The sequence below is a fragment of the Syngnathoides biaculeatus genome, chromosome 8, assembly GCF_019802595.1.
Source record: "Syngnathoides biaculeatus isolate LvHL_M chromosome 8, ASM1980259v1, whole genome shotgun sequence".
Taxonomy (NCBI): Eukaryota; Metazoa; Chordata; class Actinopteri; order Syngnathiformes; family Syngnathidae; genus Syngnathoides; species Syngnathoides biaculeatus.
In genome coordinates, this window is record NC_084647.1 from 12,028,476 (window position 1) to 12,045,904 (window position 17,429).

The 17,429-nt window shown below is 42.3% G+C and overlaps 1 protein-coding gene and 1 non-coding gene across 3 annotated transcripts in view; both read right to left on the minus strand.

Moving 5' to 3' along the window:
• Window positions 1-468: 468 nt before the first annotated feature.
• Window positions 469-17,429, minus strand: part of LOC133504494 (rho guanine nucleotide exchange factor 17-like) — a 63,648-nt gene continuing 46,687 nt past the window's right edge. The window contains exons 4-25 of one of the 2 annotated variants that reach the window (XR_009795979.1): window positions 16,632-16,748; window positions 16,161-16,253; window positions 15,901-16,077; window positions 14,323-14,373; window positions 14,040-14,149; window positions 12,720-12,805; window positions 12,467-12,585; window positions 10,708-10,915; window positions 10,543-10,616; window positions 10,360-10,443; window positions 10,142-10,245; window positions 9,905-10,014; window positions 8,897-9,016; window positions 7,471-7,738; window positions 7,299-7,385; window positions 7,082-7,149; window positions 6,374-6,522; window positions 6,127-6,301; window positions 5,027-5,122; window positions 4,658-4,840; window positions 3,053-3,537; window positions 469-2,969 (exon numbers count right to left, since the gene is read on the minus strand). Coding sequence is in view for 1 of the 2 variants with exons in the window: in XM_061826775.1 (XP_061682759.1) it covers window positions 3,329-3,537; window positions 4,658-4,840; window positions 5,027-5,122; window positions 6,127-6,301; window positions 6,374-6,522; window positions 7,082-7,149; window positions 7,299-7,385; window positions 7,471-7,738; window positions 8,897-9,016; window positions 9,905-10,014; window positions 10,142-10,245; window positions 10,360-10,443; window positions 10,543-10,616; window positions 10,708-10,915; window positions 12,467-12,585; window positions 12,720-12,805; window positions 14,040-14,149; window positions 14,323-14,373; window positions 15,901-16,077; window positions 16,161-16,253; window positions 16,632-16,748 (2,688 nt within the window). In the remaining variant the exon portion in view is untranslated. Of the gene's footprint in view, window positions 3,538-4,657; window positions 4,841-5,026; window positions 5,123-6,126; window positions 6,302-6,373; window positions 6,523-7,081; window positions 7,150-7,298; window positions 7,386-7,470; window positions 7,739-8,896; window positions 9,017-9,904; window positions 10,015-10,141; window positions 10,246-10,359; window positions 10,444-10,542; window positions 10,617-10,707; window positions 10,916-12,466; window positions 12,586-12,719; window positions 12,806-14,039; window positions 14,150-14,322; window positions 14,374-15,900; window positions 16,078-16,160; window positions 16,254-16,631; window positions 16,749-17,429 lie in introns of both variants that reach the window. The other variant, XM_061826775.1, reaches the window with a different exon arrangement.
• Window positions 17,050-17,122, minus strand: trnam-cau (transfer RNA methionine (anticodon CAU)). The gene has a single exon. It is a non-coding gene; the product is annotated as a tRNA-Met (tRNA).

Genomic DNA, 17,429 nt, shown 5'->3' on the forward strand with positions numbered 1-17,429 from the left:
CCGCCATTTTCGCGAGTCACATGACCTACGTGGGCGGATGTGACGTGTTACGTGCCGTTCCAAACGCTCGATTACATGGGACACCATTCATGCCGAGTGCCGATGTCTCGGATTTATCGTCATCTGATGAAGAAATAGCAGTATCGGAAGACGGAGGAATACGTCCATACAGATTTGAACCTGCGGCTGTAAATAATGTTGAATATTCGGATGGTTCGTCAGACTCCGTGTCACATAGGTTATGTGACTCGCGAAAATGGTGGCCCACCTGAAAATTTGTAATTGTCGATAAAAATCTTCTCAAAACACTATTAAATGAGAGAGGTTTTAACATCACATTATCAAGATAGAGTACATATTACATGACCTATTGGATACATTGTTAGTCCAAACCACCGGCATTTCCCTTTAAATTCTTTCACTTCATTCTGTTATACATTGGTGGCCCAAAAAGAGTCACAGAGTGGCACCAGTGAATGTTTTTAATTACAAGTATGAACCAACATTGACAAAACATGACCGGTAAACACAGGAAGTGATATCTGACAACTACAAGGTGTCGAGCAGTTGCACCTGCAGCGATCATTTACCCCTTGGAGACGTCAATCACATTGAAAACACGTTTAAGAGTGAAACTGGTCTACCAGCAACAACACAAATGGCACAGATCGTTTGTTTGGTCACATCAGAGGCCATCGAGTCTTTGTTTTGGAGAGATGCTGGGTATAATTTAAATGTGGTGCTGGCAGGCAGGCCGGAAGGAGGGGAAAATAATTAAAATGCGAACAAAAAGCTTTACACAAATATATAAAAAAATATGCCATTAGATTCATATTGACAATTGAAGACCTCGGGTGCATTATTTACAGAAAAAAAAGGCCATTTGTACTAATATTTACAACAGTAAAGAATGCCCACATCAGGCATGAGGCGATAAATACAAGCTAAATGACTTTCAAGGGATTCATGGACCGGATAAAGCCTTTCTTTTTTGAGTATCATGGAGGTCAACTTCAGTTACGAATGAAACGTGCCTTGCCTATTGCCTGAGGAAATATAGAGATACCCATTAGGCAAACAATTGAGGAAAATTGATTTTGAATGAACTAACAATGAAGACATGGACTTTAATTATTTTAGGAATTTGTTGTAATGACTGACATGATGTGAAGGTTTTTTTTTTTAAGTGATCAACTCAGTAAAATTGTAAAATACTGCAATAATGCACAGATTGCACATAGATGCTGCAAGAATGTCTTTTTTTTTTTTTTTTTTGCATAAACACAAAACACAGCATGATGTTCCTCTGTACCTGTACAGCCAGCATGAGTATACTGTACAGCAATTTCACTGAGGTGGCATTTTGTCAGTAAACAACATTCATTGATAACTTTTAACCACTTGGCATTTTCTGAAATCATCTTATTGGGCTTGTGTCTCAACATTATAGGGAAGAATTTCTTTCATTTGATGTTAATCTGGACAAAAACCTTTTTTTTTAATGTTGGTACATTGACAGCCACAGTGTTGATCAAAACTAAACATTACCTTCAGACAGGCTGGATAAATGAACAAATGATAAGGCTGATCAGTTTATATTAGTGAGCGCAGAGTGGTAAAAAAAAAAAATTCCCCTTCAAAACGATTTTTTTTCCCCCCTATTCAAATATCTCATGCGGTCTACCACATAATGATTGCAACTGGAAGTAATCTGCATCCAGAAAACAGAAAAACATTCGGGAAACGCTAAGACAGGTGCTATTCAACGTCAGCTCATTTAAGTACGAAGCAGATATCACAATGGTCAGTTTAATCCACTTAACGCGTTAGCTCAGTATTGACCTAATGCTGATGCACGGGATGAAGAGCCCAGATGGCTGATGGTGCGCTTTCTCGGCTTGGAGCGATCCAAACCGATCAGCGCTAAACCCCAAATCCTCAGGCTACGCTGTGCGTAAGGAGACATTCACCTGTCCTTCACTTCCACTGACATCTGTGTGCGTGCGTGCGTAAATGTGTACAATGGCTTAACTTCTAACCTTCTGAAGGCACGTGCGGGCGCTTAAGCGCTTGTCCTGCTGACCTACTCAGCATATACAGTAGCACACTAAAGACTAAAATGGCTGCAGGTGAAAATTAATCACATTAATGCCACACAACAAAACAAATATGTTTATGCGTTAGCATTTTTTTCTTTTTTGCAAAGCTGGCAGACACATATTTGCAATCGTACCCTTAACATCTTCAGATTGGGCAAGTGTGAGGAAACATGGCGGTAAGTGTCTGAAAATCTGAAATTTTCTGGAGGCTTCTGTTTTTCCTTGCACTGCGTGGGTGCATGAACTCGATGCGCATGCCCTGGAATTGACACTGTGACCTCCTCGTACCCCAACTCACAAAGAAAAGGTGGACGCTACATCTTCTATCAATTAAGTGCTATCCAGAAGAAGTTGAAGTCAAAAGCATAAATACTGTACATCACTATCTTCATCTGCTACTTGGTATATCAACTTGCCCTGCTAAAGAAATCAGCAGTCTATGTGCTGATCTGTCTTCCCGGCAGATAATGCTGTCAAAATAAATCTTCTAATCATTCAAACTAAAACATAGAAGGCTTTGGCATAGTCATGGCAATGCACTTTTTTGCCCGTAAAGACACATTAATTACTCATTTGTGTTCTCTTTAAACATTGAACAGATTATGACTATTTGTGGAAAACACAAACATATGTACATCCACCAATAAATTCCTAGTAAATCAGGGAATTAATTGGAGGTGATGGATTTCAAATATGCACAAATAGTGGTTACACACCTTCCGAACATAGTGTGAACGCGCTCGGATCCAACCTTTCAAAATGTTCTTTAAACATTGGATTCTGGCTGTCGGCTGATGATACGATGGCACCGATCAGAGCTCCGGGGCCCATCAGTCTTTGGGACGCTTACTTCAATGCGGAACTTCTCTGCTAATCATCGCAGGGTACACATAGACAAACATTCACACTCACGTGCACACCTATGGACAATTTAGAATTGTCAGTGAACCCACCTCTGTCTCTTCTGTCTCTTTTAGACTTCTGTTTTATGGCTATTTAATATGCCATACTGGGGGGGAAAAAATGCCACTTCATGTTGTCCGCCTCATCCTGGAATAATCCACAAAACTAGGGGTTCCAGTGAACCTAATCATCATATCAATAGTGCACAAAAAGACCGATGGAGCCGAGCAGGGAACAAAAACAATGCCAACATACACGCAGCTTGGAGCACGTGTATGCAGCAAGAGGGACTTTGGGTCTTTTCGTCCAGAATGGGCTCGATCGTCTCAGACCCTCCATACCAAAAGGTGGTTGGTGCTGTCATCCCGTCCAATAGTCTCACTGCTATTGTTCAGTCTGAAGTCCTCATAGCCGTCGCCGCCCGATATGACAAGTTGATTGGTCTTTGGAGGCAGGTGGGTGGACGATCGGCGGCGAGCGGAATCGTGCCTTTGAAGGTGTCCGTCAACGATGGCGCCACCCTGTGACTGTTTGCCTTGGAAAATGAGACATCCAAATAAAATGTCTCTCACGACTTGGAACTTTCACAGTATTTAGTTCTCAACAAATAGATAATACAAAGACGGGCCTTAACGCTTCCATCATGTTAGTTTTAAAGTCGATAACATGCTAAGGGTTTTCATGCCTTCTACCTTTGATTCTGGTCAGTTGGAGGCAGTCAGATAAAAATATAATTTGTGGACCTTTGTTGTAGACATACCGTGATTTCTGGACTATAAGACCCACCTGATTATAAGCCTTATTACCACTGACACCTTTTTTCGTCTTTTTTCATTGCTCCAGTTCTTCCCGCTGCCGTTTCCGGTGTCTCACCATCGATTCAGTTATGCCAAGTTTACGTGCAGCAGCACTTGTTTCCTTCTTTATCGGGCAGCTCGATTACTTATAACTTGAAAGCTGCATCATTTGCATTTCTTCTTGCATTTTCCATGATGAGGGTCTGTTCATGCTAATTTTAATCATGCACAAAGCGCGAAGTTACATTAAACTTGCGTCTTGCTCGACCCACCTGTCTCACTCTTACCTTTTCTGCTCGAGCGCCGTTAGAATTTTTTTTTTTATAAATTAGCCAGATCGTTGCATAAGCCGCAAGGTTGAAATCGTGGGACAAAAGTCGCGGCTTATAGTCTGGAAATTACGGAAGTTGAAATTTGTTTAGCTCTAGACGATGGACTTGAAGCACCAAGCCCAACACTTCCGTCTACACACAGTGCAAGGTCCCACGTTAACTTTCCTTTGGCATGAAAACATAAACTGAGCACATCAGCAAAGTGCAATGGTTGCTGATGGCTATCTCCTCATTTTTGAAAAGATGAAAAACGTATGATCCCATTTTGAACTCTGAAAGTACAATCACTGAACTATTGAATATACCTAATACAGAACACAAGGTTAAGGGAAGTGGTTATTTTCCAGTCGTAGTGCTTCCCAGTTGCTTGTAACATATTAACAGCAGAAACGTCTCATATGACCTTTCTCAGAAATTCTTATGAGGTTGCATAATAGGTGCATAAGGGCCATTCAATAATGCAAAAGTATTGTAATTATTGACACTTCAACTTTGTACCATTTTCAGCCGTCACAATTATATATACCTGTGGGGTCCAATGTCGGGGAAGGGAAGTTCATCCCCAAACCTTCTGGTAGCTCGACTGTCGTCAGGAATCGAACATGACCTGTGTGTCCGTGGGCGGAGCCCATTGGAACTAGAGGGCTTTTCACCGCACACGTGCCTGTTCCAGAACTCGCTGCTGGGATCACCAAAGTGAGGACTACCCCTGCAAGTAAAAATAAACTAATTAGTAGTAAACAAAAATACTGTAAATAGAGATGGGAAATGATACCAACAGTTTAAAAGCTTGTGTCAGTCTTGATTAGATTGCACTTCTCCCAATGCTGATCATTTCAACTCAAATGATAAAACATCCTTACGAATGGAAACGACGTTACGTTTTGATGTGTACCTGCACTGGTGCCGATCCACAAGAGATCCTTGCAGGCCAGCAGTGCTGTGATTCTCAGGCAAGCGGCTTTGTGCTGTCTGATGATTGCATCTGCACCTGCAATGGGACAAACAAGATTATCAACGGAATGTGGAAGCTGCAACTGATGATCATTTTAATGATCTGTCGCTTATTTTTTCAATTAATCGTATCGAAAAGGTCTATTTTAAAGTTTCCATCCCTTTATAAAAAAAATAGGATATTATTTTATTATCCACCCTCGCTATCTCTTCCCCCTCCACCCCTCTCATTCTTGTTTTACTTTGACTAATCTTCATTCCTCTCCTTTCCAGTTGCATGCCTCCATCTTTCTAATTGTTCCTCCACCTGCTCCCTCGTTCTCTGCCGGTCAAAATGTCATCTGTGAACATCATGGTCCACAGAGATTCCGGTCTAACCTCAGCTGTTACTACAGCAAATACAAAGGGGCTCAAGGCACTTACAGCACACCTCACCACTGTTCTAGTGTCCTCATAAACGTCCTGTACTCTTCCAACACACTTCTCTGTCACTCTAGATTCCTGCATGCATTACCACAGTTCTTCTCTGGGTACTCTGTCATCGCCTTTGCCTAGATCTACAAAGACAGAATGTAGCTCCTTCTTGACACACAACATATCAACCTTTCTCCTAATCATCATGTCAATCATCATCCCAAGCTTTTCCTGTCAAAGTCTAAACATTCAAAGTCCCCGCATTCAATTCTACACTCTATACTTTCCCCTTCTCTTTCTTCCAACGAACCGGCTTTCCACCTCTACTTTGTCTTCGACCCACAGTATTTGAATTTCTACCCGCCCCCTGCAGTTGTTAACGTGGACCACGACCAATCCGGTACGGAATTCTTTGAATGAACACTCCTATTTATTTGCCAAAGTTTTAAAGTTTCCCTTCCTGATCCAATCTGGGTTTGGGTCTGGCCTACACTTTGCACTGGCTTGTACCCTTCACAAGGCTCCATCAGTCACATTTATTTAAAACATCATTATTAATGTTTACTGTTGTATGAAGTCATTATTGATTCATTTGCTCATTGATTAATCCATGCAGCTCCACCTTACCTGCAAGCATCTTGTGAACAGCTGGCGCCACATCAACCTCCGTCAAGCTCTCCCACGTTTGAGCATGGTACAGCTTAACATGTGCACTGCCCTGCAGGGCCAACCACACACCCTGCCCGTACACCACCATGCACGTCACGCACCGGCTGCTATCGGTTCCCACCTGGAAGGAATGCTGGTGTAGCGACAGAGACCGGTTCTACATCAGTCTCTCTCTGAATCGCATCACTATCCATCTCAAGCTTACCTCCTGCGCCAGTGTAGTTGAGTTAATGATTAAGATTCTGTTCTGGGAGCCACACCACAATTTTCCCCCGACTGGAACCATTTTGGTGACGGGACTGCTTGGAGTGCCAAGAACTAATGTCTGAGAAGACTGAGAGTCCCAGAAACTTCCTGTAGATTAGAAAAGTGACAGTGATCAGACCTCTTCTCGGCGGTATAACAAGAGCACACAAGAACACATCAGTCCCATTTTAGATCCTCGAGACATGCCTTCTGTAACACATTTTTAAGTCCATTCCCCTCACACAAACGGCTTTAATGGGTAAGAACCTACAAGGTAGATAATTTTAGTACTCCTCATTTAAAGTTGGTCTTCCTGTCTGTTTCAAACACTAGATTACAGCTATTGCCAATTACATCTCAAAACTGTGAAGCATATTACCAGCAGAGGGTAACAAACTCATATGAATATATTATGCATATTGTGTCTGTATTGTGCACACATTTTTTCATTCAATGTGTTTAGTAATTACAAGTTTATATTAGAATATCTAAATAAACCTTGCACATGCGCTTTATATCATCTTTTAACATGGTTTTAAAATGTTTATTGTAAAGCAGTGAGTTGAAATTTTGTGACACAAGTAGAATAAGAAAAACACTGATTATAAACACGATTGTTATTATTATTACTTGTAATAGCCACACATTTTGTCTAGTGTCAGATTACCTGCTTGCCTCTGATAGACGATCACCTCACCATTCGCCAATGACACAAACACTTTGTTGTCCAAATATCTACGGAAAACAGCAGGAGGAATACAGTGATGTGCTTTTGTAAATTATGCAGAGATATATCAGGTAGCAGTGAGAGTAGCGACAGAAAGATCATTTTTCAAAGCAAATTTAACGTACGATATACAGAAATTCAGTAGTGATAGACTTACAATATACACAAGATGGAAGCCGCGTGTTGCATCTTCATGCTGTTTTTGCGGTTGCGGATGTTATCCGAGGACTGGTACACGTGGATACTGCCATGATGAAAAGGATTATCGATTATTAGGTGACACAATTTGCCCTAATCAAAGTATTTACGGCCATTATTCAACCACACACCATCCATCTTCTGTCCCGAGCCACACAGAGCTCTGGTAGGCTTCTGGGTCAATACTGAGCAAGTCTTCCAAACTGGCTCGGGTGAAAGAACCCCGCGAGGAGCGGCGCATGGCGCGGCCGTCCATGGGGCTCTCCGTGTTGGCTCGACCTCCTCCGCTCACGGCCAGCATCCCCGGAGCCGAATATGAGCTCGTCACTGAGAAGTCCTGTTCTTCCTCACTGCTGGTGGTCTCGGTGGCCAAGTCTTTGGAGCACGGAGCCTCTTCAACTTTAACGGGGGGGAAATCGAGGGTGTTGTCAGGTTTTCCAGAGGACATCATCCAATCTTACCAATATATTTACAATAATCTATATCTATCCATGTGATGTATCATTCTGCCAGAAATTTTGATGAAGCTTCCACTAGATTGCACAGAAGGTTTAATTAACTTGTTCCCATTCATACAAAATAATAATTACGATTGTATCATTGTAATTATTTTGTTTGTGGACCCCTTGAGAAAGGAATGCACATTTACAATAAAAGGCATATAATACACACACAAAAAATATTTCCCACTGAATAAGTCAATTTGTCAGTAAATGGAGAAAGCTCATTATTTCATTACATAGCACCGAATATACATTTTGTTACGGCTTCGTTTGTTGATGTGCTGTAAAACGTACCTTGGCCCAATAATGGTTGGGGAACGCTGTTGTAATATTTCAAATACATCACTTCATAATTTCATCAATCACGTCTTAAACTGCAGTCCTCAAACATGTTTGATATTGAAAAACTTGACCTGACCCTGTTCTGGCATAATGACAAAATATAGTCTCTATACTCTTTTACTGTGTTATCGAATAGTTTATTTACTTCAGTAGTCCTTTGTTCTTGTGAGGCTTATCCAAATGTACTTATTAGCTTAATTTGTTGATACAGTATGTAACATTTATCTAGGACTGCATGCGACAGCATTGCAATGACGTAAATAACCCGAGTTGTGTCAGAAAACTCTTTTCCATTTTCAACCTCCCTTTTCTCTCAAGGACACATTGTGTCTTTCTTTCTTCATCTCCCTACATTTTTTTTTTATAAGGCATTGTTTTTCCCATATGCGTCTCAGAGGTGGGCAGAGAGGCGGCCCCCTGTCACGGCTCTATCTTTTCCGAAGATATTCTTAAAGCTACAAAACTACCCATCAAAACCGGCTGTATTAAGAATGAACTCGAAGAATAGTCCAAACATTATCTGCAGCATCTGCCCTCACAAATGTTCTTGTCGGTTATGTTGAGATAAAATGTAAATCTTTCCCAGCACAGGTAAACTATTATGGTACAGTTGTGAAACCATGTTAATTACATTTTCCCTTCCTGTTGGCGTAATGTCCACGTGTCCCGATACTTCTGTCTGTATGTGTCCCACAAGTGTGGATTAACTCACTGCCATAGCTGGAGGAGATGGTAGAGTGGCTGGCTTGACTCTGTAGAGTGGATGAAGGGCTCGGTGAGTCGTCGTCGTCTGTGTCGTCACTGTCAAAAGGGACCAGCTCAGCACCCGGTCCTGAAGGAAACCAGCAGATCTGACACTTGCCGTGATCAGCAATGAAATCACTTCTAAAAAGTCCCTTTATCCATCCGTCCATTTTCTTTGCCGCTTATCCTTATGAGGGTCGTGGGGAGTGCTGGAGTCGATCCCAGCTGTCAACGGGCAGGAGGCGGGGTACACCCTGAACTGGTTCCCAGGCATTCGCAGGGCACATAGAGACAAACAGCCGCACTCACAATCACACCTAGGGGCAATTTAGAGTGTCCAATTAATGTTGCATGTTTTAGGGATGTGGGAGGAAACTGGAGTGCCCGGAGAAAACCCACGCAGGCACGGGGGAGAACATGCAAACTCCACACAGGCGGGTCCGGGATTAAACCCAGGACCTCAGAACTGTGAGGCAAACGCTTTCCCAGCTGATCCACCGTGTCGCCAGTCCTTTTAGGAATTGCAAATTCACCCATCCCTAAGCTTTCGATTACATCCAAGAACCGCACCCTTTCCCCGAAATGGAGGAATTATCGGTGCTTTATGGGTTTTCCGTGATTCATAGCAGTCCCCTGCGCAAATGTAAATTACTGTGCGGCCAATTGCAGACTGCGACTGGAAGATCTTATCCCCCCACCCGCCACCCCCACCAAAAGTTCATCTTAAGACTGTGCAGATCAGTTGTTTCCTGTTGTCCTACACAAGATCTACAAGCTGAGTTAGATTAAACAGCTATGGCTAGCAATAAATTTAACCCTAGAGAACCCGTGCGGTCACATATTTAAAAGAGGATTTGGATGTTTTTAGTTCTTTAGGGTTCATCACATGCCTATAGAGGCATGCTCACCTTCTTGCTATGATATAAAGGCAGAAATATATTAGAAACGAATCAAGGAAGACTTTTTTTCCAGTTACCTGTCGGTTGCTCGGTCAGTTCCAGAGAGGAATGTGAGATAGAAATATGTAACTGTTGTTGAGTGTGGTCAGTTGTTGTAGGCGGAATGGCAGCTTCAGGTCCACGGTCCCTGTGATAGAAAAGATGAATTCATGGTATGAAATGTATAGGATATCCAAAATAAAGTGGCGATGTAAGCCGGGCGATAATAATAATAATAATAATAATACAATGCGTGTAATATGTTTCCTACTGACCTCCCCTTCAGTCCCGGTACAGCAGCAATACAGATGATCCTGGCTGAGCAGACAGCAATGCAGGCCTCCACCGTGGGCTCATCCTTGATGTTCAGCAGACAAACCTAATGAAGAAACATCACAGCACTGTCGAGATCCAAGCAGAGCAGATGATAAATACGGCGCCGCACCGGTATCGTGAAACCAGGTTCAGAGTCATGTCAGCTTATGCTGCTTACCTGTCCAACATATCCATCACTGTTACACACCCACACTTCACAGCCATTGTCAGGGCAGGTGTGACTCGGAGACGCGCACGAAAACTAGGTACAAACCCCGAAAATACGGCAAAATTATAGGCATGACTTGTTGAGGACATGACATCGATTATTCTTTAAACAGTCATTTTGTTCCACATTCACCTGCATTCCACTGCGTGTCTTCATAATGGGAATAGCCTTTAGGAATTCTGGGTCCCATTGGTCCTTAATCACAGCTAAACAATCGAGACAAATCACAATGGAGGACAATTATTCTTCCAAACACCGCGCCACATCTCTATCACGAAAAAGCTTTGTCTGACTGACCCAGCTTCTTCTTTGCTTCCTCAAACGCCTGCTCGAAGTTGGAGCGAATGTCGGGAGACGTGAACTCGAAGACAAAGCTACTCTCGGCCGACACGCTGGTGAACTCCAGCTTGGTGGGTAGAAAGGTCATACTGAAGGCCAAAGACTGCTTCTCTGACAGCTCCCTGTGCACAGAGGCCATCAAATCCTTGATCACCTCATCTAGGGACTAGGGGGGGGAGATAAGAAGGGATAAGAAAAAGGACAGATTAAAAAAATAAAACAGGGTAATGGGTGAAAGGCCGCACGCTGACCGGCTGGTTAGCATACAGCGAAGAAAATAAGTATTTGAACACCCTGCTATATTGCAAGTTTTCCCGCTTAGAAATCATGGAGGGGTCGGAAATTTTCAACGTCACAATGTATGAGTTTTTTTTCTGTGTGATGCAGCTGCAAATAAGTATTTCAACACCTTTCTATCAGCTGCAATTCTGACCGTCAAAGACCTGTTAGTCCACCTTTAAAAGTCCACCTCCACTCTATCCTGAATCAGATGCACCTGTGTGAGGTCGTTGGCTACAAAAAGACACCTGTCGACCCCATACCATCAGCAAGACTCAAACTTGTAACACAGCCAAAACCAAAGAGCTGTCCAAAGACACCAGAGACAAAATTGTACAACTCCACATGGCTGGAAAGGGCTACGGAGAAATTGGTGAAAAACGGGTTCACTGTTGGAGCAATCATTAAACCCCCATACGAGATATCACGTCGTGGGGTCTGAATGATCCTTAGAAAGGTGAGGAATAAGCCCAGAACCACACGACAGGACTTAGTCAATGACCTGAAAAGAGCTGGGACCACTGTTTGCAAGGTGACTCTTGGTAATACACGAAGACGTCATGGTTTGAAATCATGCATGGCACGGAAGGTTAAACCAGCACATGTCAAGGCTCGTCTTAAGTTTGCCAATGACCATTTGGATGATAGAGAGGAGTCATGGAGAAGGTTTTGAGGTCAGAGGGGACTTAACTAACGGTGTTTGGAGGAAGACAAATGATGAATTCCATCCCAAGAACACCATCCCAACTGTAAAGCATGGGGGTGGTAGCATCCTGCTTTGGGGGTGTTTTTTTTTTTGCACATGGGACAGGATGACTGCACTGTATGAAGGAGAGGTTGACCGCAGCCATGTATTGTGAGATTTTGGGGAAATCAGACCATTGAAGATGGGTCGTGGCTGGGTCTTTCAACATGACAATGACCCGAAGCACACAGCCAGGAAAACCAAGGAATGGCCCCGTAAGAAGCATATCAAGGTTCTGCCGTTACCTAGCCAGTCTCCAGACCTAAACCCAATAAAAAAATCTTTGGAGGGAGCTGAAACTCTGTGTTTCTCAGCGACAGCCCAGAAAACTGTTCAAATACTTATTTTCTTCACTGTATCAGCTTCTTTGTATCTTCTGTATCTAAGAACCTGGGTTCAAATCCAGCCTCACCCGGCCCCTGGAGAGTTTTGCACGTTCTCCCCGTCCCTGCGTGGGTTTTCTTTGGAAATTCCCCATCCCAAAAACATACGTGGCAGATTAACTGAAGACAAAATTGTATGTAGGCGTGATGGTTATGAAATGGTTATTTACACAGTGTATGTGCCAGTTCTGCCTCTCGCCCATTGTGAGCTGAGATCAATGCCAGCGAGCCTGCGACCCTTGTGAGGATAAGTGGTACAGAAAATGGACGGACGGGTGGAAGTGCGCGTGTGGATGCATGCACACGGTACCTGATGCGGCAAGCTGAGGGACTCCGACAATTTACTGATCTGACCCAGTGTGCTCAAATCCTCATCCAGTCGACTGATTGTTTTTTGGACGTTTTCCTTGTTTGTTGATTGAGTCGAACCTGAGGCAGCAGAGGGGGTTGGGTGGGGGTGGGGAGAGGAATATGATAAAAGAAAGAAAAATGTCAGTGGCATGGTTGTTTTGTTGTTTCAATTTTTGATAATAAATCTTGAAGTCAAGTGACTTGCGTCTTACTTTTCACCACTTCCACATCCTCCAGAGGAAGCTTCCACAGAAACTTGTACTTGCTGGAAGTATCGATTACACTAGTGGCGGAGTACCTGAGAGATAAAACAGCAGCAAAAAAGACATGTCAAGAGACAAAAATGGATACCAGACACTTAAATCATCACAAGTCATGCTGCAATTCTTTGTATAGCGGTCTACAAGAGCACACAGGCATCAAATAAATTCTGAATGGGGATGCATAAAGGCATTTTATAATAATACTGCCTCATATCGCAAAAAACAGACAAACTGTCCTAAATTCAAAAAATATTGTACTTAATTTTTTTAGAGCACTCTCCAATTTAAGGTTTATGCAACAACAGCTTTGCTAATTAATTAATAAATTTGTTATGGTTAACACACCAGTATAGAAATTCTACATCAAATGCTACATTATTATTTTTAGACATGAATTTTCAAACGTTACACTTTTGCAAAAATGTAAAAAAAGTACAATAATAATCACGTTTTATTTATTGATTAATGTCTCGGATTATAATTATTTGTTTTTTGGGAGAAATTTTCTTCTCTCTGCTTTTTAGGGAAGCCCAGCGAGCCTGGAATATGATATAACTTGACGTACATGTTCTTCGCTCATTTATGTTCAAGTGTTTAGAACCTTACAACAGGGAATATGCGCAAAAACACGTTGCCTTTGCATTCCTACCAAAATGTCAAGTTTTACAGCTCTTCGGCGCTGTCATGGTAACGATGTCTACTCAAACACGTCGACCAGTTCTCGTTTCCGGAGGAAGAAAAAAAAATGTACATTCAAGTGGATGATTCACCCTACAATATTTTCAAGTGTGGGATACATAAGGTAGCACAATATGTACTACATACAATTTGAGGAAATGCAGTACAAATTTGCTAACCCCGCATTGATGGTAATATGACAACTGACCACTAGAGGGCAGAGTCTGCTCTTGCCAGAATTTGTGTTCGCGTGAAGAAACAAAAGAAAACACATTTTCAAATTAAGTATGGCTTTTTTTTTTTTAAGTTTATGTAGGTAACACGCCAAGAACCAATTTTGAATTTGGTATAATTCAAAATAAAGGAGTGATCTAATTTTATTTTTATTTTTTAAGTGGATTTTTATTTTTTTACACTGTAAGAAATCTTCATCTTTTGAACCAATTTCTCAGTGAATAATGCAAGTTCTTGATTGTTAACATTACAATCTTATAATCATTCTGTGTTGATCCAAATTGGGATTGTATGGCCTATGAGAAAGTTGGTTTTCCTGCATATGATCCAGTCGTGGGTGTGCATTTGAAGTCATACAGGCTCATGGAGCTGCGTCTCAGTGATCCAGACTTCCTTTTGAGTGTAGTGCAGATGATCAGATCGCTGAAGAGAAAAAGGGAGCGGTCCTTCTTCCCGCCAACCGTCTTCTGCAGGAATAATAAAACGAGCTTGCATGAAAATGTCAAGCTTTGCAAAAATAATGCAAGATGAGACATTTTGCTGAATCACTTCTTCCATTCCATCACTCGGCTTACGTACGCAGCATTCTTCCCAGAATAAAAATAAAATGTGTGAATGATTACTTTAAGGCCATTCTTACCGCTTCCATCACCATCTCCTGCCTGATAAACTTCCTCTGGGGATTCAAAATCTAGAAAGAAATAAAAATTAATTGATCCAATGTGCCACGTTGTCACATTTCATTGGGGGGAAAACAAATATGGAGGTTCTATGAAGGTTAAGGCGCCATGGAGAATTTCTTTTAAAACACACCATTATATGTTCCAAAACATATCTTTATGATGTTATAATGCATCCAGAAGACAGCAATAGACACACATGATTTTTTTTAAAAATGCATTCTACTACAGTGATGGCAGACACTGACCGTATATACTTGTGCTAACTAGTAGGGGAGTTGGTAAACTACAGTTTAATCAACCCCATTGTGTGGTAAGTAGAAGGAAAAGTACTTTGAGAAGTTAATGAATTAAGAAAATGGGAGCGAAGGTAGAGTAGAAGAGGCAACCGTGAATGACCAGGAAGTGCCAATGATTAGTGAGGGGGAAGTTAGAAAGGCATTGAACAGAATGAAAAATGGAAAGACAGTCGGTCTAGATGACATACCAATGGAGGTAGGGAAGCAATTTGGAGAGGTGGCTGTGGAGTTTTTGACTAACATATTCAATACAGTACTAGCAGGAGAGAAGATGCCAGAAGAATGGAGGAAACGTGTACTAGTTCCCAGAACTGTGGAAACTACAGGGGAATAAAGATGATGAGCCACACAATGCAGGCTAGACTCAGGATGGAAGTAAGTATCTGTGAGCAACAGTATGGTTTCATGCCGAGAAAGAGTACCACAGATGCATTATTTGACTGGAGGATGCTCGTGGAAAAGTACAGAGAAGGTCAGAAGGAGCTAAATTGCGTCTCTGTAGGCCTAAAGAAAGCCTATGACAGAGTACCAAGAGAGGAACTGTGGTACTGCATCTGGACGACTTCAAATACTTGGGGTCAGCAATACAGTGCAATGGCGAGTGTGGTAAGAAAGTGAAGAAACAGGTCCAAGCGGGGTGGGACAGTTGGCGGAAGGTGTCTGGTGTTCTATGTGACAGAAGAGTCTCTAGGATGAAGGGCAAAGTTTATAAAACAGTGGTGAGGCCGGCCATGATGTACGGCTTAGAGACGGCGGCTCTGAAAAAGCAACAGGAAGCAAAATTGCAGGTGGCAGAAATGAGATATTGATGTGAGCAGGTTGGATAAGATTAGAAATGAGTTCATTAGAGGGACAGCCAACATTGGATGTGGCATGAACCAACGGTGCACGGGTGGACCCAAATGCAGGACTCCAAGACGAGGACATGATGTTCAATTGGTTTTATTATAAACTAAATTTGTGCATGACAACACAGTCCAAGAAGGCAGTTGGTGTTGTGAGGGAGGACATGAGGACAGTGGGTGTTAAGAGAGGAAGATGCACGAGAAAGGGTTAGATGAAAAAAGATGACGGGACAAACCAAAAGGAAAACAAGTTTAATCAACCCCATTAACCCAAGATTTTGGTAAAAATGACAAATAAATATGTTGGTCAACGTTTATGGAGATAACATTATGCCACATACTGAAACACTTTGAAAATAAACCTCTTTCATTTTTCTCTCAAAAAGGATCTCACATGTTCAACTCCTTCTATGTGCGCCTCAATTTCCTGGATGACCCTGGCCTCCCTCTCCGCCTCCTCGGCAGAGCGACGTCCTTTATTAATCTTCTCCGCCAGCCGCTTGATGTCCCTTTGGGCGTCCAACAGGAAGGAGTGGTCCGGGTGGTCATCAGGGGTGTGCTTCAGAAGGTCCTACAACACATTACCCACAACAGACTTAGCTAAACAGACAACGTTATTACGTGCCGTAGGGATGACCTCATGCGGCAATTCACCTTGACCAGAAGCTCGTATCGAGGGATCCTCTGGACCGGCTTGATCATCAGGTCACCCAGGGCCTGCTTCTCTTTGTTCTCGCGCATATTTTGCTTTAAAAATTCCAAGAGCAGGGACATGAGGAAACACCTCGCGGCAGACGCCTAAACATATTTACATTTTTAACTTGGTGGGCCGGCATGAATGAGCTCTATTTATCTATTTCTGTAACATTTGTGTTCTGGCATGCTGAGAAAAGTTGCTGTAATGGTTTTGTCTCTTAAATGAAAATTCTGATAAAACCCCTTCTAGTTGAAAACGTCCTTTATGTAAACTATTAGCTATGAAAATACGTAATTTTGACATCTGAGCAAGAACTCGCCAGCATGTACGACATCAGGATTACAGGGTCACTTCATGGGTTTTACAGGAAAGGCTTAAATAATAGTAACAACAATAACATTTCTCTGGGCTTTTAATTATTCACTGACCTCCAGAAACTTGTGAAAAGCCGGCTTGGCCTCCTTCGCAATTCTCACAGCATCTTTGGCATTCAAAAAGTTGTCAATGTAGGCCGAATACGTATTGGCCAGAGTCTCTTTGGAGAACTGGGGTAAAAGAAAAAGAGGATAAAAGTGTAGAAAATAACATACACTTGAAAACAATCATGTGATCCATTTGTGCTGCCTGTTGTGAACGACAAGAAAATTATGAATTTGTGGGGGGGGGGTGTTGTAAATAAATTTTCTTGTCCTTTTCATTTTGTCACTCTAAGAGTGACAAGATGTTCTCTCCACATACATAAACACTTAAAGACACATAAATAAACCTGACCTTTCTCGCCACAATGGGGAGAGCAAGAGAGTGCGAGAGAGGGAGAATTACTGTATTTAAAAGAAAAAAAGCAGCTGCCCCGTGTGAGGCTCGAACTCACGACCTTCAGATTATGAGAGTGACGCGCTGCCTACTGCGCCAACGAGGCACGCACTGACGCTACGCAGATCCAGAGCGTGTTGGTGCTGTTCCGAGAAGGGCCCGCAAATGTGCTTACGTCAGAAGGATAATTTATGGGGGCAACATGTCCCTCTCACTTTTCAGATGGCTGCGGCTTTAACATCCAGCCCAAAAAAAAAAAATGCCGCAGAAACAGACAAACTCTAGTCACATTTAAATTACAGCATCCCAACTAATTATGGCAATCATTTCACTTTCATAAAACAGCATTTTCAAAACTTGACAACGTTGCGATGGCTTCATAGTGACGGCGGCCCGCTCGGCGTTGGCTTATA